We start from the raw sequence: 21,474 nt of genomic DNA on the forward strand, positions 1-21,474 counted from the left end.
GACACTGTGGTTGTAGTTTACGGCAACTCCGGTGCCGCAGAAACGAACATAAGGGGGAAGTAAGATTAGCTGAAATGGCTAATTATGGTAACCCTTTGCATCTAATATAGATAGAAACACGTGCTTGGTTTTCGGTAACAATAGAACTTGCATGTACGCTTCAATAGACATAACGTTAGGCTTATATTTTGATAACAGGTTGACTACCGAGACACACATGCACTTTTGACCGTGATTTCTATGGAGCATTAGCTAACGGTAGCAAGGCAGCTTTCCCAGTTGTGGTCTCTTTACTTCTCAGGCGATCTAAGTCTTAACCATAACGTTTACCGATTACCTTGCAAACATGCCTATTCAGTTGACGAGTCAGGCTTACTGTAAAATGCTTTTACATGCCGCCAAGTATCCCCACTACGCTGTTAATGGATTGTTGGTGGCAGAAAAAACCAAGGAGAAAAAGAAAGACGGCCACAGCGAGCCTGTCTTGTGTGTCGACTGTGTGCCTCTGTTTCATGGAACACTTGCTCTAGCACCCATGCTTGAAGTGGCCTTAACGCTGGTGAGTAGATGCCAGGCAACCCATACACTCCATTTAGTGGGATTATTTAAATGTCTTAAAGGGGTCAAGTGTTTGTTCCAATCCCTCAGTAGGCCACAGGTCGTGGTGTGTTGCATTAGCCAACAGGTGTGTGTGCACGTTACTTCTGCGAGCATCTCCATTGGTCATCTTAGTGAAGGATGAGATGTGTATTCGGGTTATTTTAGCCACCCTAAAGTCAGGCTTTATCTTGTCTTTGTTTCTTAGATTTGGATTTACGTCTCCGCATTCTTTTCTTTCCAGATTGATACCTGGTGTAAAGAAAACAACTACATCATCGCCGGATATTATCAAGCCAATGAACGGACAAAGGATTCGAGGTAGCAACAGGATAATGGCCAGTTTAAAACCACCTTGTTGGATGTAATGCACATTGTTTTGGGGGGGTTTCTGTCCTCTATCTCGCAGACCCGACCAAGTTGCAGAAAAAGTGGCTGCCAGGATTTCTGAGAACTTCAGCGAAGCAGCAATTGTTATGGTTGGTAGATAGATGGTAGAAAGAGCAGTGGACAAGTGTGTTTCTGAGTCACCTGCCGCTAAAGACCTCCTTTATATTCTTACTGTCATTCTCAGGTGGATAACCGCAGATTATCAATTAGCTGTTTTGAGCCAATTGTGCTTATATATGACCATCATGAAAACAAATGGAAAAGCCGAGACGTGACTTCGTAAGTGTCTCTAAGAACTGTTGGACTTTAAACGTCCTATTTGCATCCACATGTACAGATTTAAGTGCTAAACGCCGGTCTGGTCATGTCATTTGTCCTCCAGTGATGGCTTTGAGGACTGGAGTGAAGCGCAGAAGATCACCTCTGCTCTGTTAGAAAGCCGATCCTATGAGAACTTGGTTGACTTTGACAATCACTTGGATGATCTAAGGAATGACTGGACCAACCCAGTGATCAACAAGTCCGTCCTGGATCTATGTTGAGACACTTGGTGGGGAAGAAGCATCCCTGAGACACTGCTGCCATTTCAGCGTGCTACTTATAACGTAGCACGATGCTAAACTGCTGAACGGAATCACAACGAAATCACAAGCCCGTGTTCCCTCGAAAGGTCCTTGAGGGGCTCCCTCGGACCCCCGACCAGGCTGAAACCCTCGAGGGCAGTTGCCTTATGTGCAGTGTCGGCATGTGTCTGCCTTCACAAGGTGATGAAGTCACACTTTATGAAGTTTTCTTTTTTCTCAGTGATTTAATCCATAGTTAAAATGTGAGTTTATTAGCAATACAGAGATTACTTAATAAATCATCAAAAGGTTTGGATGAGTGTTGTGCAACTATGGTTTTATTTATAAAAAAGTTGGAAGTTTGTCCTTTTTAGTTAGACGCTTTTGGAAAGATCTTGAGCCAACAAAGATGAGACGAGCCACGTTTATGTAAAGATTTTCATTTTCTTTCCCAAAACAACTTTGTGTGCAACAACATGCATGTCGTTGTAGATAATACTGATAATTGCAATGAATCGGCCATAAAGGTTTTTAGATTTGAAAAAAGCAGATAATTAAGTCTCGGCTGTCATAGACAAAGGTTTCCTACGGGAGGTCCTGGTCCTTTAATGTGAAAAAAATCAAATGGCCTAATGTAAAAATAGTCCACTAACTTTGCTCGAGATACTTGTTTAGAGCATTTTTACATAACTGAATGTACAATAAATCCAACCTTTTTAACTTTATTTGTGTGTCAACAGTGTTGAGTTCTTGTCCTGCTCAGCAGTAGAAAATGAGTTTAAAACTAACGTTTCTGTGGAGGGGCAACAATCAATATAAAAAAAATACCATTTTTGACTCCTTAAATGGAAATAGAGGAAGTTTTGTGTTCTACTATAAGTCAAAGGGGCCTAATGAGCTCAGAGGCCGACGCCTCGCATCAATTTCCTCAACACATCCATAATGTTGCTCAGTGGTTGGACTCCAGGTGAATCGACAACATCTGCACGTTCTTGATGTGAAGACATGCTCCTCCTGACCCTGAGATGAGGGGAAACTCTGCTTTTTTGGATTCACACTCTCAGCTCAGCACAATTCTGAGTCATTTAGCAGGGTGACATGACTAACTTTGACTCTGTGTTGACTCAACAAAGTCTCAACAGATGTTCTGAAATAACAAGAGTTTTACAGCTCAGAGTTGGACCACCAAGTGTTCAGGTATTGAGTCAGACTTTGTTAAACCTGCTTTCTGAGACAGGCCCTAGGATTAGGGGCTGTGGTCCCAGAGGTGCTTACCTGGATTCCTTACCAGTGAGGAGCTGTTATCAGTGGTCAGTGGCTTCATCATCCAGGAGCTACTGACACAGACCAGCCACGTGAGGAATTATCTTGCACCAGCATATATGATCTGAAAAAAAAATTAAAGTAAGAATATTGAATTTTTAAATTCCCCCATAATATTCTAACTGAACCCCTGATTTTCCCCTTTGATATTATTATATGATTTTATGTAATTTAATGTCGACTTTTTAATTTCTTGGTAAATGCTGCCATCTAGTGGCAATAGTTTTCAACTGTTGGTGTTTAATACGTGACTACAACAAATATCGCGAGAGCTACAAGTGCGGTATAATGACGAGTTACCGTTTCCGGCAAGAGAGCTGCAGCGCGGGAAAATAGACTGGGGTGTGTGTGGAAGTGAAATATATATTCTGTACTTTATACTGACAGATATTGGTTCAGAAATACATCTATGGATCCATCGGAGGCAGAATTCCTCGCCGAGAAAGAGACGATAACGATAATTCCCAATTTCAGCTTGGACAAAGTCTTTTTAATCGGGGTAAATATCTGCGTATGAGGCTGTTTGACGAGTTTTGTGATCGCTTGCCGGTAGGTTTTTCGTGATAGATTTAATTTTAACGTTCAATGTTTCCGTCAGGGTGATCTCGGGCCCTTCAACCCCGGCCTGCCTGTGGATGTCCCCGTGTGGTTCGCCCTCAACCTGAAACAGAGACAGAAATGTCGGATTGTCCCTCCTGCCTGGATGGATGTGGGTCAGTCTCAGTTTATTGTCATTCATCCGCATATTTCTTTAATTAAGTGGCAACGACCTCTAAGAATTCGGTTATATTGTATTACAGTTATGGTATGATTGTTATTTAAACGGTCCATATGGTGAAAATATCATCCAATTAAAGAGCTGATGTGTATAACACTGAATCCACAATATTATATCCGTCCATCATTACCATCATGAATAGTTTGTGAATTTGCTGCTAATGTTCAGAGAAGCTGGAGGAGATGAGAGACCTGGAGAGGAGAGAGGGGGCCTTTACTCCCGTTCCCAGTCCGTTCTACATGGAGCTGAGCAAACTGCTGCTCAACTAGTGAGGCCCACTTTAAAAAAAGGCTCTTTTTCCTGGGTTTCGCGTGGTGACTTGTGTGTCTCTGCAGCGCGTCTGACAACATCCCCAAAGCTGATGAGATCCGCACGCTGGTCAAAGACATCTGGGACACGCGGATCGCCAAACTGCGCCTGTCTGCCGACAGATTCATCAGTCAGATGGAGGCTCACGCCAGGGTGAGGCGCACACGCCACCTTCACATGCTCCAGCGTCACCCCGGAGCCGGCTGGCTATGATTCATTTATTACAATAATTATTGGCTCCGCATGAGTATTTGTTGTATTGTCGGATTCATCCTATGAAAGAATTGCACCCCGGGGAGGCGAGGGTAATGACGGGGGGTAATCGGATCGCGTGGTTTTGCCTCCGTGTAATGTTGGAATTTCCGATCCGACTGTTCGTGATCAGACGGTAGAAAAAAGAAGGCTCATTTGGGCTGCTGGTGTTTCAGATGTGTTTAGATTTGACGAGCAGAAGAATTTGGATCGCGCCTCGCGTCACGGTTTTACCGTCAGTGTTGCAAAGTCAGCTTCTCCTCCGTGTCTTCACCGTGTAGCTGGACAACTTGACGCTGATGGAGATCAACACCATTCGCTCGTTTCTCCTGGACTCTCTCAACTGCATGTACAGACTCCGCTCCAATCTGCAGCCCGGCTCCAGTAAAGACCGAGCCGACTACTGAGCTCCAGATCCACGTCCAAGCAAGAAAATGTAAATGTTTCTGTAAATATTTCTGCTCTTGGAGTTTTGCTCTGGAACTGTTGTGACTTTTTATCTTGAAGATTTGTGTTTAATTTGTCATGATTTGCCCAGTAAAACAACTTTCATTCTATAAAGACAAAAATCCTGTTTTATGCAAGAATTTTATTCCTTTAACTGGTCCACAACACCCTCGGGGTCTGTTAAGGTCTGCGTTTAGAAATGTCATGAAAACTAATCTATTAGCTGGACGCAGGCAGGAGATGATGGGTAACATTTTTGAAAATTTTATTTTTTGTCTGAAATCACAGCCATATATTCATAAATACCTAATTACTACATTCAACAAAGAATATATTACATTACAATGGATTCAAACAAGTACATTTTAAAAACAGGATTTCACAGCATCTAGACATCCTCCACTGAGTAATGGGGCTATTGCATGGCCGTGTGTGAGCTGGGGGGGCAGGGGGGGGCTGCTGTACTGCACCGTCCTTCCCGGGTGGTTGGCGGCTCAACGCGCACGCTTCTGTGAGCTGATCTATGAGGGGACGATCTACCTCTGGGGGGAGGGGGGGGTACAGATGTTCCGTCCCTGATCGCTGCGACTCATTCATATGCCCCCAAATTATTGAGGCACTTATAACATGCGGTAGATGGGGAGGGGAGAGGGGGGGGGGCTGTGCTTCACTTTTGAGAAATGTTTACTTTTATGTGTTTTTGAGCATCAATACTGAAATGACCCGACAGCCCCGATGTTACAACTGGCACGGCTGGAGGAGACGGCTCCGGGGCCCTCAGCGGCCGCCCCCGCCCCCCACCTCGTGGCGGCGGCGGCCCGGCCGGCCCCCACCTCCCGGCGGCGGCCGGCCCGGCCCCCACCTCCTGGCAGTGGCCAGAAAGCTCCAGTCCAGTCTGTCAGATTTCCGCACAACAACTTGGCAAGTTCTGAACAGCGAACGCTCCCATTGGTCACTTTGGCACCGCGTCCTCGACGGCTGCTGATGAGGGCGAGATCGTGTCAGGCGCGACAGGCAAACAGCCGTATTGTAGAGGTCAAATGGGGGGGGGGGGGGGGGGGGGGGATATGGAAATGACTGAATTCATGACCCAGTCACACCAGCAGTAGAGTCTGACTGGAGGACATGGGGGGGGGGGGGGCAGGAACCATGTCTCCACATCGGTTGCTTGGCTGAGCTCATGCGTCAGGTGAGGACGCTCTGTCCCGCTGCCTGGAGCGACGGGACGAGGACGAGGACGAGGACGAGTGCGTCCTGCTCTGTGGGTTCATGTCTTCAGATCAGCTGTTCTGGCCAGCAGCAGTAAAACACTAAAAGCAAGGTTTGCTTTCCAACCCCCCCCCCCCAAAAAAAAGCATAAACATATAAAAATGGCAAGCTGTTTTTCTTTAAAAGAACAATGAATAACGTAATAAAAACATACAAAAATTCTTTTAAGTCTTCATATTATATATACAATACAAGGCTGAAGCACCTTTTAAATTCTTATTCTCAAATTTTCTATTTTGAAATAAAACATTTTCCTTAATTCTTTTCAAAAATGTGCATTTTCTAAATTCTTCCCTCGTTAGATCAGTTCTTTGTTGTAACACAGTACCACCAGGTAGTTCTTCAGCTTTTATTCATTAAGTGCATTTCCAGTTCAAAAGCTCACGGCCATAAATATCTGTCCAAACTGGCGTTCCGGTCCCTTTGACCACGCCCCTCCCGGAGTAGCCCCTCCCTCATTGGCAGGATTGTCTGTTTGTCTGTGGCGGTGAGGGAGGCGGGGGCCGAACATAAGAGCAGCAGGGACTGAAGACAGTGAAAGCAGGTGCGTGCGTGTTCTGTGCGTTCCTGCGCCGTACTCTCGCTGATCTTGGGGGGTTGGCTACATTGGCACGTGTTGGTGGGTCGCGGCACAGTCTGTGGCGGGCTGCGACCCAATGACTGCCCATCCTTCACCATTCATTCATTCATTTCATGGAGCCAGCCGGTCTCCTCCATGGAGCCATGAGGACCGAGCCGAGGAAAATAAACTCTGGGTGTGAGTCAGAACGGGTCGGTGGCCGTGGGCCTGGGGGCCATGTGGGCAGCGTGTCGGGGTCACCTGGGGGGGTAGCCCTTGTAATGGCTGCCTCTGGACCAGTGGGGGGTCTGGGGCAGCGTCAAGCACTTCCTGAAGTGTTCCAGCTCTGCTTGGAGCTTCTCCCGTTCTACTGCCAGCTTCTGCCTCTGGGCCATCAGCTCCTGGAGGACAGGGAAGAAAAAGTTAGAAGCACTTTCAACACACAGAACCGGCGGGTGCAATGACACACACACACACACACACACGCACACACACACACACACACACACACACACACACACACACACATATTATATTTCTGTGGCTTTAACTTCACTTGTATTGCAAATAAGCATTCAAATGAATTCTGATTTAGCCAAATGTTTGTTTCCCCGGTCAACGTTTCATTATTCCCATTCCCATTCCCTCACTCCTCCCACCCGGCTGTTTCCCTTGTACCCAGAATGACAACGTGCAGGAGCGCTGGAGGATTCCTCCGTGTTTGAATCTTACCCCCATACTGTGAGACAGCTGCTCCGCAGTCAGGCTGAGGTTGTAGTTCTGAGCTTCGAGCTTGCGACACTGACTCTGCAACACTTGTCGCTCCAAACTTTGATCTAATGATGATTGGGGGAGAGTCAAGCACACAGACAGCTCTTTGTTATTTTTAAAAGGCACTGAAAATCCCAGGAAAATAATTATTACAAATGAAGATGATGTAAAATGCTTAAATTGCTGTATTGTAAATGAGGTTCCCCAATGGAATTATGCTAGATGGGGGAAGAATGTCGCCCCCATGTGGCCACATAGCAGAACAACAGCTGGAAACTATATAGACTATTTAATTTAATTATTCCTTGAGACCAGAAATAAATAAAATGATCAGGCTCTGAATATATATTCCAGAAAATAAATTATTTTTATATTAAAAGTGTAAAAAAAACAAAAACAACACAGCTGAATTGCTATTTTAATATCAACGGCAGCTTCTTACCTTCAATATATTCCTGATAAGCTTCAAATATTGACTCAATCCCCTGCCACCTGGGGGGAGGAGCCTCCTCTTCCTCATCGTCCTCCTCCTCCTCCGAGTCATCTGGACCTGAAAGATTCTCTCTTGTTCCTGAAACCTCCCGGTGTGGAGCGACAGAGGCGTGCTGTCCGTTGGACTGGGGGTGCGTCTGAGACAGCGGATGGGGAAACGAATGTGCATTGGAGTAGGTTTGTGAGTGAGTCTGGGGGGGTCGCCCAGGCGTGCTCTGAAGCTCGGGAATGTTGTAGTGAACCGAGGACTCTTGGAGGTGCGATGACTCTGATGTTCCAGAGGTTCCACCTAAAGAGCAACGTACTGTTAAATAAAGGCTAACTGAGTGGCTAAAATGGCGGGTCAGAGTATCTTCACTCTGATTGGCTGAGATGATAATTGGGCTTGATTAGGTAACGTCAGTCATCACCTGTGCTTGTGTAACTTACCTTTGTGTTTCTGCAGAGCCTTCTGAGTAGACTGGAGAACGGACTCATGGAACTGCTGGGCAAATTCCTCTGGAGTGAAGCTGTCCCACGGCTTGGTGCGTCCGTTGATGGTGTGGGGGCCATCTTTAGCCTGCAGGGGGAGTGGGGACCGCAAGCTGTTCAGCAGGCTGGAGCTCTTCTTGGAGCTTGGTACCTCACTGGGCCCCCGGGCCTTGTCTGGGTAGACAGCTGGAGATGGGGGTTCCTTTGGTCTTAATGTGTCCCCGAGGGGTTTTGGATTGCCATTGGGGGACGATGGGCAATGTGAGGAGGGGCTCTGTGATCGGACACTGTGGTGGTCTTCTGGTTCAGAGGGAAGCAAGGCGAGTGCAGAATCTGCAACCACATCAAAGTGTTACTGGCAAAACATACTGAAATTAGGAAAAGGAGATGATGCGTCCTCCCATCCAGCAACAGCACACGAGGGAACACTAATGTCAGAAAAACGTCCCGTTTACGCTCGTATTCCTCACCAGAGACGTGTGCTGGAGGACTCTTACACAGCGGATGAGGAGCATGCCTGATGGAATCCAAGGTTATGCTCTTTTCTTTGATGGCTTGCAGCAGCTCTACTACCTTTTCGTTGTCTAAGAGAGAAAAAAACCACTAGATTAATAACATGCACTCAAACTCCAGTAATATGCTTTTCATAACAGGCGCCTTGAGTGCTGCCATCTGTAGGTGGCAGAGGGTAAATCAAGAGGATTAGAGGAGGAAGACTTTAACCCCAGTGCTGCCACTCCCAGTACCTCACGAGTGTAACTGCGTATACACACACGTTCCTCTAACTGGGGTAATGTAAAACATTACATTATGCATACAGTGTTAAATATACATTGCACATAATACAAGAGTTTCAGCTTGACGTGTGCACTGTTTGACCCTTTTGTGATTGCCTTCCGGGCTTGACTGGAAATATTAATGTGAACACAGTGAATGCAAAGCAGGCAGGGGCCGGCTGAAGTGAAGTGTCAGCTCGCTATAGAGCCAAAGGGGAGTAACTACCTCGTTCTACAGGCTAAATGAGTGTGCGGTCGCTTTTTGCTGTCTTGGCTAAAAAGAGACGACTAACAGAGGAGACATGATCCAAATGTAATAGCGGTGTTTGAGCACTTTGCAAGGAGCAGGGGTCAGTTTTGTAATCCAGCACGCTACAGCGTAATACAGCGTAATACAGCGTAATATAGCATAATACAGCGTAATACAGTGAACACCAATTGGTTCCTAGTTGAACAAGGAAAGCTGCGATGTAATTAATTAAGAATAGGTTGAAGCCAGCACGACAACAGTAAAGTATAATTAAATAAAATGGCCTAACTGGTGCATCATCTTATATCTCGTACCTTTTCTTTGCTGGGCTGTGACATGAGACAATCTGAACATGGTCAGGAAACGCTTCTTATCTTCCAGTTCTGGTGCCTGGTCCATCTCCTCAGGGGTGAAGCGTGTGTTGAGCTGTGGCAGAGGAGGAGTGCGCTTGGATTGCGAAACAGGGGGCGAAGGGCTACGCTCCCTGAGCATCCTCCTCCTCTTCCTCCTCTTCTGCTGCACCAAATCATCTCGCCGACTCACGGTGGTCAGACCAACTACTCGAAGGAAGTCCAGTTTCTGGGTAAAGAGGCAAAAGAGCGCAATGTTGTTTGGGGCTGTCAAGGGAAGCCTAGAGGTGTGTGTGTGTGTGTGTGCGACATGTACCTCTGTGGAGTCATCCAATTTAAGAGGGGGCTGCTCTGCTACTCTCCTGAGATGAGCTCTCACCTCCTCTTCATCACTCTCATCGTACGAGTCATCCAGCTCATAGTAGTAACCTGTGACAACAAGGTCGGTGTTGAAATCTACGTTATGAAACAAAGGGGGGGCTAAAAACGTGACTGTCTGATATCAGCCTGTACCTTTCTCTTTGGCCTCCCTTTTCCTCTTTTCCTCCAGGTCCAACTTGCTCACAGGCCTTCTGTGCTGCTGGAGGAACTCATCATAGATCAACATTGTGTCTGGGCCCAGTCCCAGTGGGGCTGCCTGGCTCGCCCCTGACCCCGAGCTGAGCCCTTGTATATGTCTACTGTGTCCTGGGAGGGTTTTAACTACAGAACTGTTTTTACTCGCTCCTTCCAACTCATACTGGCTGGTCAAGGACAATGATGCCCGCTGCTGACTGAAGAAGGACTGGGTGGACTTCTCCAAGTCGGCGAGGAACGTGCTGGGCTCTGGAAGGCCTGGGGGACATCTCAGCGGGGCATACTTTTCCAAAGGTCCCCCTTCTCTCCGTCGAATTCCATCCTCATACTTTGAGGTTCCTGGGGGCAGTCGACCAAGGTCGTAGTGTCCCATCCCTGAGGGCTCGTGGTTTCGCCTGGAATCTGTGGCCGTTTCTATTAGAGATGCAGGATTCCATAAAGTGGTGGGAGGCGGAGCGTGGTGTTCACGTGATGGCTGAGAAGACTTGGGGGAGATGAGAGGTGGAGGGGCGCCTAAATGAGGGTGGAGATCCCGGCTTCCTGGTTCGTGGTGATTTGGTATAGATCTGCAGAGAAGTTACAAATCCACTTTAATACCAGAATCATTTTTTTTACATTGACACTCAGGAACACAACACATATCATATACATTTCCCGTTTCCCTTTATCCCTGTCAGCATGTCTGGGGCTCCGTATATCTGTGCAGAGCAGCGTTATCAAGGGCGGACAGAGTCACCCAGAGCTAAGTGAGGATGTAGCCAAAGCAGACAATATCCTCTAGATATACAGGCCTGTTTTAATCTGTTAGCTTCTTGTAGTGTGTCATTGCCAACAGGCTCTAGTCAGTATGGAGGATGCCAGTGGATGCACGTGTACGTTCTCCTGACAGAGGAATAAGTCCAGAAAGAAGAAATTCAGAATACCATACGTCTAAAACAGAAAACAAAAGAAAGTCACCGGTACAAAGATACTTGAAGGGCTTGATGGAAACGAACAGGAGAAAACGAGCAACTTATCAAGCCGGTTCAAATCTGCCTTCTGTTGCCGTTTGCATTTCTGTCCACGAGTGAACGAGCAAACGTGGGCTTTATCTGTAATCTGCAGCCTGTGAGCTGCATCTCTGCGATTAAACCAGAGGACTACTGATGGCAGATCCCGTCAAATTTGTCCAGCATTAACCGCAGTCCCACTCCTCTCTCACGAACACACGCGTACAAGCAGAGCAACAAAGAAAGGTTAAGTGGGCCACTCGTGCCGTGCAAGGTTGAGAGGATTAGCCAAGATCAGCCTTGGCAGATCTCAGCGGCCCCTTCACTGCCTGTCTGAATCCCCTACTTACGACTGAAGGAATAGCAGCAATCAGGACTCTATTTGACACCCCAAAACACCTAAACATAGCTGCTGACCCCGAGAGGGTGCAAAGACAAAAATAGAGTAGATGTGATGTTTTTGACAGGGTTTATATTTTTCCATCCAGCTTCAAAACACAGGAAAGGCTCTTCATATGAGGCACACCAAACTCCTATTTACCTACTTAAAAACTGTATTTTGCTATATGAAAAACAAAAGTTTAAAAGCATCACAACCGACTGACCTGTGCAAGTCTGTTCTGTGGTCAGGTGTGTCACCAGGACGGCCCAAGTCCAGGTGCTGCTCCAAAACCTGCTGGCGGAATTCAGAGACCTGGTATTGGCGATCCTCTTTCTCCTGCCGCAGCTTGCGTTGCCGCGCTACCCACCGCTCCTCCTCGCTGGTCCTCGGAACGATCATGGAGGCCGAGACTCCTGGCCCGATAGCGTTGGGCTCCATGTAGAGGCCGTGCCCCGATATTAATCCAGGGACAGAGTGATGCGATGGGACCATTGAGGAGTGGACTACTGGTGGGACTGGTTTGGAGGTCGGAGTGATGAGCTCTTTGGTTTTATCTGCAAGGGGCAAATGTTTGGCATGATCCTCATTTGTCAAAAACTTTGACACTGAATATTTAAAACATACTACATTTAATGTTACTAATGTTTAATGTCAGTAGTTTCAAGGTAGTTTCTTGAGATGGCATCTCAAGCACATTGAATCAGTAAAATGAGCATCAGCAGCAACAGAAATTGCTTCTCTGCTATATTATACTTTTCATATGCTGCATATATTATATTATGTCTGCAGCTACAACAGCAGCATGGACACGTACCAGCCCGATTTGGAGTGAGCCTCTCAGGCTTGGTTCTGTCCTCCTGACCTCCCCTCATGGCATGGAGCTCAGCCATATAGTGGCTCTCCATGGCCTTGGAGGCCTGGAGCTCTTTTTCTCTCAGCGCTCTCTCCTTTTGCCTCTCAAGTTCTTTCTCCCTCTCCCTCTCCTTCTCCCGTTCCCGCTCTCTCTCTCGCTCCCGCTCTCTCTCCCTCTCCAGTTCCTTCTCCCTCTCTCTCTCCCGCTCTCTTTCTCGCTCCTTCTCCCGCTCCGCCTCTCGCTCCCTCTCCTTTTCTCGTTCACGCTCTCGCTCACGCTCTCGTTCACGCTCCCGCTCCCTCTCCCTCTGTCTCATCTCGTCCTCCAGCTGAAGTCTAATAAAGCAAGCAGAGACAGGAAGAGGAAAAGGTCAGTGGAATCGGAGATGGCGAACCAGAACCACAACTTACTGCTGACAAGGACTGGGTGAGTCTTCTGATCATGAAAGCGGGGATACTTCACCTCTCGGCGGACTGCAGAGCTGAGAGCGAAGGGTGCGTGAAATCTCCAGGATAACGAACTCCTGGCAGGTGCATGTGAACAGCAGAAGGATGGATTGGGGGTAATGCTCCCCCCCCTGGCAGCGAATAGAACGGTGACCTCAGAGCAGAGAGGCAGAACGGGTCATCCATCCTGGGGGAAAACATCGACGTAAAAACAGAGAGGGAACAGAAACAGTCAGAGGTGTAGTCACTTTAATTAACCCGCGTTCCTCCCAGACACATCGTCCAAGGAAGCAGCGGACGCCACCCGAGCTCAAACACGGCAACACAGAGCGACGCGCACGCACACGGGTTTGGATTCATGTTCGCGGGTGTTCACGTGCATGTGTGTGGTGGTGTTGGGGGCAGAGAGAGGGCATCCATCCACTCATTAAATAAATGATTGGCCGGAGTGTGATGGTGCTGCAGTCCTCTGATCTAGCTTGGCTGGGGGGGGGGGCACTTTCTACACATGCAGGCTTGCAACAAACTCTCAAAATAAAGAGGGTCAATTGGTAATGAGGCCTACCTGTATGGTGTAAAGGAAGGATGGGGAAGGTAGCTGGGGTGGTAGTAGGCGGCTGCAGCTGCTGCGGTGGCAGGATCCATGCCCAGGGGCAAAGATGGCATCCGGAGGGCATCTTCTGTTGTGGCATAGGGGCGGAACCCACGGAGGTACTCTTCTGGCACAGGACCAGGGGGCACTGCATTAGGCAGCTGCCTGGGCAAGCTAAAGGTAAAAGAAGGGGTGATAAAAGTATCAGGGGGTGTCCCGGTCACATGTCGTTGGCCCCGAGTCCCAGTCCGAGTTATTTCATTTTGAGTATCTGCCAGTACTGATACTCTAATACTTATAATAAAAGAAAGAACACATCTAAGTCCTTCCTTAAGGCATGTTTTCATAATTGAAACAATGAAAAGATTTATTTGTCAGTATTGAGTCCTAATTAAAGCAACACCTACTAATTACAGGAAGTTACCTGCTTTGGGGCACTATTAACCTTGATGAAAAAGTTGGGAAACTTTGTACGTGGGCGGAAACTCGTGAAAAATTCAATACTACTGGATTTATTACTGAAAAGGCAGACATTTTTACTGCCACAGTCCAATGTGCATGTGGGGGCCGCTCAACGCAGCTTTAATCACAATTACCCAACAATTCTGACATTATCACTCATTATCACTCCGCTCTACAGGTGTTCTAATCACAGTTATCTAACGTTGCATCAGCTGGGGAACTATAATTAAATATAATAAATAGGTTATTACACAAACAAACCATTGTCTCATCTATTTTCTAAGAACTATTGTATAACAGCAATATCACACTCAAGGTTGTGCTGAATATCAGGACTGGTGTGATTAGCTGCCATCGAAGGATTATCTACGACCGAAGGACACCAGTGACGCTGCATGTTGCTGTCGCGCTGCCTTCGTACTCCACTTTAAAATATTTCCTAACGTGGACGGTTGGCTCGCTCTTCCGATCGTGCCTATCGAACACGTGCCATCGACCCTTAACGACACGGGTAGTAGCCCATCGTATATTTCTATGTGCCCGCTCTCCACAAACGTGTGGTGATTGAAACGTGGACCAATTTCTGAAACATCAGTCATCCGCATCCTTTGAAAAGTTCGTGATCATGTGGAAAATGTGTGATCAGCTCAGCCTCTAAGTTCTTACTGCTTAATTATAAAAAAGGTCCACAATGATTTAGGCAGAGTGTGACTCACTTAAGGTGTTGAAAACGTGAGTCCTGCATGACAGCACTGGGGGTGAGACCGAAGGCATAGGGGTTTCCTAGGAGGTGGGCAGGGACCGAGGGGCCACCCTTTTCTTGGGATAGGGTCCCCTCAGCACCCAGGCGTTCCCTGGTGGCCCCGCGAGGCCCCGAGTCAGCCTGAAAAGAGAGAGAGAGAAAGGATCTAAGTCATTGTTCCGGAGGACCTGTGACCATCATGGTTGTCAGTGTTCATTGACTCTATCCCAGGAGAGGAGAGAAGAGGCCTGTTTATGGTGCCAGAGCTCCCCTAATTCTACTTCAGGCACTTTCGCACTACAATTGCCTCTCTGAATAAACAACCACATTTTCAATGTATTCCTACCAAAACTGGAGAATTTGGGAAACTGGTGGATGCTTGCACATCAACAGGACAACAAAGTTCAAAAGGCACCACGTCTTTCCCTCCAGGTTTCTTTTACCTCCTTTTCCCTTTTGCAGAAACCACATTCTCACTTATCCACAACATGCTCGTTCTTAGCAAGCATATGGAGCAGGACCTCCTGCTGCGGGAGAGGCGGCTGGTTCCCACCAGCCAACAAATGCTACCGAACAGGCTAAAGTAGAATCACTGTAAGATTCACAAGAAAATACATTGTAATGAGGACGAGGGTATTTGCAGGCACAGTGAAAGCTTCACCTCGCACGCAACAAAAGAGTTCCTCAAAACAACCAGAAGAGGTGAAAAAATGAAAGAATGAAGACAGCAGCGAGTTTCCCAGTAAATTAACCTTTTGGTTCTCTGGAATGGAGGCGAGATACCACAGCAGCTGTGTCCTTAGTGTTGCTGCTGTCTGTGTTAAAATAAATCCAATTTAGGCAGCCATTATCTCCGCCTCTGGTTCAGCAGCTACTGACCCAAGTGGACACTAAAGTGCTAACATTCAGTCTTAAAGGTCACTAATTTGTTTCTCTGACACCGGCAGGGGTCCGTGGTTTCTAACAGAGAGTCCACTGGAGTTCAGCACAGGTAGGAAGACAAGAATGCATCATAAATGATCCCTGAAAACAGTGGCCGCTTCAGAGAAGCAGTTACAGAGTGTAGTATCCACGGCAACGTGGTTGCTAAACTGACACTTTTGATATAGAACATTTTTGAGAAGTTCTTTCAATACAACAAGTCTGTGTGTACTTATCCAGCTTTTTCCCTTCATCTACAACAAATGTAAATTAGTGGCACATTTCCTTTACCAGAAATGGCAATGAGTTACTTTCACTTATGCAAACTGTCTAAATGGGCTTTAGGAGCTGCAGGAGGCGCTTTCTCACGACAGCGGATGTGGATATAAAACAGACATATGCCTGCTTTTACAAAGAATGCACAGATGTCAAAATATTGTGACTTTAGTGCTTGCTTTTGTAACTGACATGCATCAATGAGCACTTGCAGACAGAGACCGCAAAGGTTTATGTAATATTTAGGTAGCCTGAAAACATACACAACCACCCGTGTCCATTACAGAGACACCACTATTCAAATATTACCTCTAACAATCCAAACAAAATAAAATCCACCGCTAAGATAGCACATGCACAGTACTGATGACAAAGCCCAACAGCTTCTGTGTAAGACAGTGTGCCCAGTGACCCCCAGTGGGGTGGGGGACCCTGCATGTTGTAGAGTTCTCGTTTACACCTCTCAGATAGAGCCATGAATCCAAACTGCCAATTAAAAGGCAATTACTGGCAGCAGCGGGAGCAGGCTCCTGCAGACATTAAAGCAAAATGCCAACGCACCATGGCCCCTCTCCACTGCTGCCATGTCTGCAACCCCTCTCTGGAAGAGACGCTTCCGTCTTTCACAGAGACGACGAAGCAGACATATGTGCACGGAGCCACATTCAAGCACTACATGGCTGCTTCATTCATCCTCCCTCCATTACAGTAGTTTCATGGCCAATTGACATTGTTCCAAATGGTGTGTTCATACTGCATTCACATATCATTTACAGGCCAATGGGCCTTTTTGACCTCAGCTATACTTGAGTACTTGCTTAAACAGCACAACAGCAATGGGGGAGATACTGTGACCTTGGTTGGAGAGACACATCCCTGTTCCACCCTCATCTCTCGTCCACTTCACCTCATTTAACCTCTTCTTTTTTAAGCTGTGTCTCTTTCAGCACATTGTGAAGGGTGTACAGGAGCTACAGGGAGACTGGTCTGTACACCGGGGAGGGGGCGGGACAACCGTGCAGCACAACTGCTGCCTAATCTTTCAGGTTCCTTCTGGTGCATGACGATGCTCAGACCACATGTGGCTGGAATATGTCAGCAGCTGCAAGGTGACAAAGCCATCGATGCCAATGGCTGGCCAGCACTGGGTCCAAGAGGAGCCCTGGACGTCTAGCATTACTGCATCCACTGCTCACACTCGGTACCCCAGACTGGTGCCCTGATCCAGCTCTGAGGGGAGCGTCCGTCGTCTTATCGGGAGCAGATTCAGATGCAGGCCAGAGTAGGACATACGCATATGCCTGCATTTTCACTTCTGAATGTCAATAAATATTGATCACTTAATAATGAATGCAGATTACTCTGTGTTTCTAATTGTATATCCCATAACAAAGAATGAGCGTGGAAGGAAGCTGCTATCCCTCAAAGGCATCTCCAACAAATACCATTTTGAAGCAGCTGTGGATACAGGGGGTGAAGGTCAGTGGGGTGTCCAGAGGAAAGGTGCTGCCACACACTGTTGGGTAGCTGACCACCTCATTCTCCCCAGTAACGCCGTCTTCCTTTCTCCAGGGGACAATCAAAGTACCTCTAAGACTTGCTGCATGCTGCAGAGTGCTGTTCGTGACTACTGTGTGCTTGGCCTTGACTATTAGCCCTGAGCTGAGATAAGAAGGCTTAAAGGAAGGCCATAATCCACAATCCAGTCCTTATCAAAGCAAGCTCCCCCCACCCCCTTTCTCCCCAGTATGCAGGCGGGTGATGAAGCATGGATGCACTTCACTGCTTGAATGAGGAGGGTGAGGCTGGAGTCATGGGTGATTATGAGTCTAAAGGCTACATCACTGGAAAGGGCTATTCCAAGGGCAAGACAGCTTAAAGGGAGGCGGCTGCAGTGGCACAGATGTTGGCTGCCTTGGGATTGTCACCTCAATATCCCACTGGCATCTGCCATCATTGAGTGCCATTTAGTTGGTGGTCATCATAGACATGTTAGGAGTTACTGACCACATACCCAAGTTACCACTTTAGACACCGAGTCTTTGTTGTTCAACATTAATGAAAAATTAAAACTGTTGCATTTCAATTTATAGAATAAACTACACAGCAATCGGGGTTCAGGAAGGTCAACTTGAGGAGTGTCTGTGTGCTGCCCTTACCTGACGCCCCTCGTTCCTCCAGAGGCCGTTGCTAGTTTTTGTTGGAGCAATTGTTACTACTGGCGGGGTGTTTGGCACGCTGTGACCCGCAGGCGGAACAAGGACAGGCCCGGGGCCAAGTGGACCCCTCTTGGGTGTACTGACTGGAGAGCTGTGGTTGGTGGCAGGGGAGGACACTGGAGAGGACTCACTGCTGATGGAAGATGCAGCTGGAGAAGGAGAGAAGTAGGATGAGACAACAGTGACAGAATTTAATTAGCATTTATTTATTGTTCTGCTCTATCAATGCATGGAAAACAGTTGTACAGCACTGACACTTTTAGTGGGAAGTATAATGTTGCAGTACTACGGATAATACTCATGTTTCAACACACCGATTGCTCTCATGAGCAGAATGGGTTCCTCAGCCCTGCCGTTCCATACAAGTTAGGCCTCCACATGTGTGTTTCTAAGAGGTGTGTGTTCTGAATGAACAGTCATTTAGCTTTCCAGCTACACAGCAGCACCCCTTGCAGCACAGGCAGCAACCTCTGTTGTGGTGTAGCTGTGTCACATCTTGCATTTTCTTTCTTTAGTTCTAGTTTTCAAATGACATGTTCTCTTTAACACATATGCACTCGTGCCTCATGTATTTCCTTCTTCGTGACTGCCTCCCGGTATATGTGCCCCACCTACCTTTCTGCCTCATCCTCTATTTTTTGCCTGTCATTCCTTCTTTATTTCAGTCCATTCTCTAGCGTCTTTAACCTGTGTTTGCTCTAGCTCTGCTCTCCTTCACCCAGCCTCACCTCTGCCTGCTCTCCTGACAGTACAGCGTGCTGTATCTGAGCATCACAGCTCTGTGGGTCATGGCCCTCTCAACAGGGCAGACTTCAGTGCTGCTCTACAGACAGCAAGAAAGATACATGTGTGTACGCACCAACATTCAAATATGTGTCAGTTTTAAGCCTCGCTAGTTAGCAAGGGAGATCTCCGGCAAATAAATGTGTCTTTGGAGCGTCAGTTTCCTTAGCAACATCACCTAACAGACCTTACTGCACTGGTACGGTCAGAGGTATTGGCTGATTTTTAACACATTCTAACGAATACAAACAAGTAAGAAAAAACTATTAACAGTGACTGCATAATTAACTATTAAAATCAGCGCGAGAGCGGCAGCAGGGAGAGTAGGGCAAGAATATTGCACCAGAACAAAAGTGTGTATGTGTGAAAACGATGGCGACGATACATGTGGGGTGCGACATGAAAATGACGGGAGAAAGGATGTGACTGATGAAAAAGGGTACATTGCAAAAGAGGTGTGAGGTGAGGTGAGAGATGGAGCAAAAAGGAAGCAGGAGAACAGGGTGCAGATGGGAGAGCGGGTAGCAGGGACACAATATTTGGAGGAGGCAGGGAGGGGGGATATATTGTCTGCACAATGGCAATTAGTGGCCTAATCTCCCTCACCCCCCACCCCCACAAACAAGAAGCGCACGCACACACGCACACACACACCTCTCAGAGAGCCATTACTCTCCCGTGCAAGACTAGGCCAATCAATAGCAGCCCACTCAGCCTGGGGAATGGAGCTACACTTAATACAGCTCTAGTGTCACAGCCTATTCAACCTGCACACGGACGCACACACAACATACACTCACAAGGATCCAACAAATAAGACAAGGAGGGGAGCTGGGGGGGTGGGGGCACATCACTGATTCTGAATTGCTAAGCAACCAACCTTGCATACACACCCACCACCAACAAAAAAAACGATAAATAAAAAAAGAAATAAATTAAAAATGAAAAAAATCACCATGCCTGACTCCTCCTCCTCCTTTTCCATGTAGAGGCAAAGCAGACAGGAGAAGAGGCAGGACTGACTGAATAATTAAAGGAGCGGGAAGAGAAGTAGATGAGTTGAAGGCAGCTTCTTTCTCTTCCTCCAGCATATGAAGAATCTCTTCCCTTCCAGGCGCCCATTCCTTTGACGAGCGCACATGCATCAAAACACAGCTATTACATCTCTCTTTCCCTCCTCTTTACAACACGGCACACAAACGACACCCACCTACCACCTTGGTTCTGTCTCCTTGCCTTCCAAATACCATTTTTACCAGAAGAGGCAGATCTGCCAGGTTTTATGCACAAACGTCAGCGCACGTTACAGCAGATGGGGGGATGTGTCGAAGTAGTGGCACAAGTGCATTTGTTTCCTTCTGCATGTTGCCGGCTAACATGGGCAAACTCATATGAGGCATGTAATTGGCACCAAGCTGGTGTCATTTCTGCACCACCATATGCTCATACCCTTCCATCTACTGAGAGGAGGAGGCCATACATTTTGGCCCTGTGGGGAGCTGGAAACAAGGGGTGAAGCGCAGCCTTTGTCCCAAGAGTCAGAAATTGTCTCATCAGCTCTGAACCTGCACTTCATTAGCTGTACTGATTGTCACTTACCCAATGCGTGTGTGTGTGTGAGTGTGTGAGTGCGTGTGCATGCGTGTGTGGGTGCGTGTGTGTGCTCACTGGGGCAGTGTGAAAAAGAACATAGGAAAAAGGAGGCAGGAGGAAAGAGCAAGGAAGAGAGAAAAAGAAATAAAAACTGTCTGAGTCCCAAGCTGTGTGTGATTAATGTGAGGCTCCTTTCTCTATCGCCTCCTCTATTACTGGCCCCGCTCTCCCAGACTGCCTCCACACATGACCGCTCAAGCTGAGCCCCACACACACACACAGACACACCCCACAAGGTTGCGACCCAGTCTTTCTGGATTCAGTAGAAGATATTTTGAACTTCACTCACCCATTCATTTTAAATAAGCTTCGTCAACTGTCAAATTTCCTGTGGCCAGTTCCTCTCATCCTTCCTGGCAACTCACCATCACCCTACCCAACATGCATTATAACATCGCCACTTAATTAAACAGCCCATTTCACACCTGGTGTGCATAGCAGTACCCACTTAACCCTGCATCCATATGCTACCACAACCAGCGTGCACAAACGCAAGCCAAGCCCAAGCACGTGCACCCTCGCCCAGAAAGCAAGTATCCCCAACACAATACCTGCTGTAAGGCATCAACACTGCACACACCTGCTATTTCAGTGTTGGCCACACACTGACAACACACTACAAAGCCTGTAATCTGCATCACTGAGTTGGGGGGAGGGGAGAAGAGGACTGTGCGTGTGTGTATGTGTGTGTTGCTGTGCCAGCAAAGAAAGAGGCAGAACAAGATGGCGGATGGAAATAAGAGGAGAATCCAGTGTGCTTTGTGCTGACTAGACAAACTGTATATTAGGCTTGGATGCTGTAGTGCTGCCCAACAGTGGTGATACGTGTAAAGTAGGCGAGTTATGGAGAGAACAAGAGAGAAGAGCGGCAAGCAAATGTGCTTGTTTGTGAGTGTTTCAGGGACAATCGCTGCCTGAAGGGCTTTGCCTTGAAGACACACATACATGCACGCACAAGGCACAGTGAGGCAGCATGAGCTGCA

At 47.4% G+C, this 21,474-nt stretch overlaps 3 protein-coding genes across 8 annotated transcripts in view; 2 read left to right on the forward strand and 1 right to left on the reverse strand.

Moving 5' to 3' along the window:
* Positions 1–7: 7 nt before the first annotated feature.
* On the forward strand, positions 8–2,275 carry emc8 (ER membrane protein complex subunit 8). Its single transcript, XM_057018720.1, has 5 exons — positions 8–559; positions 842–918; positions 1,007–1,076; positions 1,172–1,266; positions 1,370–2,275. Exons 1-5 carry the CDS (start codon positions 347–349, stop codon positions 1,527–1,529), a joined length of 615 nt encoding a protein of 204 aa, XP_056874700.1. The 5' UTR covers positions 8–346; the 3' UTR covers positions 1,530–2,275.
* An 889-nt stretch (positions 2,276–3,164) lies between these two features.
* gins2 (GINS complex subunit 2) lies at positions 3,165–4,791 on the forward strand. 2 transcript variants are annotated; one of them, XM_057018742.1, is made up of 5 exons: positions 3,165–3,372; positions 3,472–3,586; positions 3,820–3,919; positions 3,987–4,113; positions 4,389–4,533. In XM_057018742.1, the coding sequence occupies exons 1-5, from the start codon at positions 3,283–3,285 to the stop codon at positions 4,491–4,493; spliced, it is 537 nt and encodes a 178-aa protein (XP_056874722.1). In that variant the 5' UTR covers positions 3,165–3,282; the 3' UTR covers positions 4,494–4,533. The 2 variants fall into 2 exon arrangements, with proteins under 2 accessions (XP_056874722.1, XP_056874713.1); XM_057018733.1 differs by having other exon boundaries at positions 3,169–3,372; positions 4,494–4,791.
* A 116-nt stretch (positions 4,792–4,907) lies between these two features.
* gse1b (Gse1 coiled-coil protein b) overlaps positions 4,908–21,474 on the reverse strand; it is a 112,167-nt gene continuing 95,600 nt past the window's right edge. For all 5 annotated transcript variants that reach the window (XM_057018582.1, XM_057018592.1, XM_057018602.1 and 2 more), the window contains 14 exons: positions 17,996–18,204; positions 14,614–14,780; positions 13,409–13,609; positions 12,860–13,030; positions 12,359–12,732; positions 11,768–12,098; positions 10,111–10,739; positions 9,914–10,026; positions 9,562–9,826; positions 8,692–8,805; positions 8,180–8,554; positions 7,701–8,039; positions 7,220–7,323; positions 4,908–6,888 (listed from right to left, as the gene is read on the reverse strand). In XM_057018582.1, coding sequence (XP_056874562.1) covers positions 6,745–6,888; positions 7,220–7,323; positions 7,701–8,039; positions 8,180–8,554; positions 8,692–8,805; positions 9,562–9,826; positions 9,914–10,026; positions 10,111–10,739; positions 11,768–12,098; positions 12,359–12,732; positions 12,860–13,030; positions 13,409–13,609; positions 14,614–14,780; positions 17,996–18,204 — 3,536 coding nt within the window. In that variant the 3' untranslated portion in view covers positions 4,908–6,744. The remainder of the gene's footprint in view (positions 6,889–7,219; positions 7,324–7,700; positions 8,040–8,179; positions 8,555–8,691; positions 8,806–9,561; positions 9,827–9,913; positions 10,027–10,110; positions 10,740–11,767; positions 12,099–12,358; positions 12,733–12,859; positions 13,031–13,408; positions 13,610–14,613; positions 14,781–17,995; positions 18,205–21,474) is intronic.

Source organism: Takifugu flavidus, chromosome 2, assembly GCF_003711565.1.
Source record: "Takifugu flavidus isolate HTHZ2018 chromosome 2, ASM371156v2, whole genome shotgun sequence".
Lineage (NCBI taxonomy): Eukaryota > Metazoa > Chordata > Actinopteri > Tetraodontiformes > Tetraodontidae > Takifugu > Takifugu flavidus.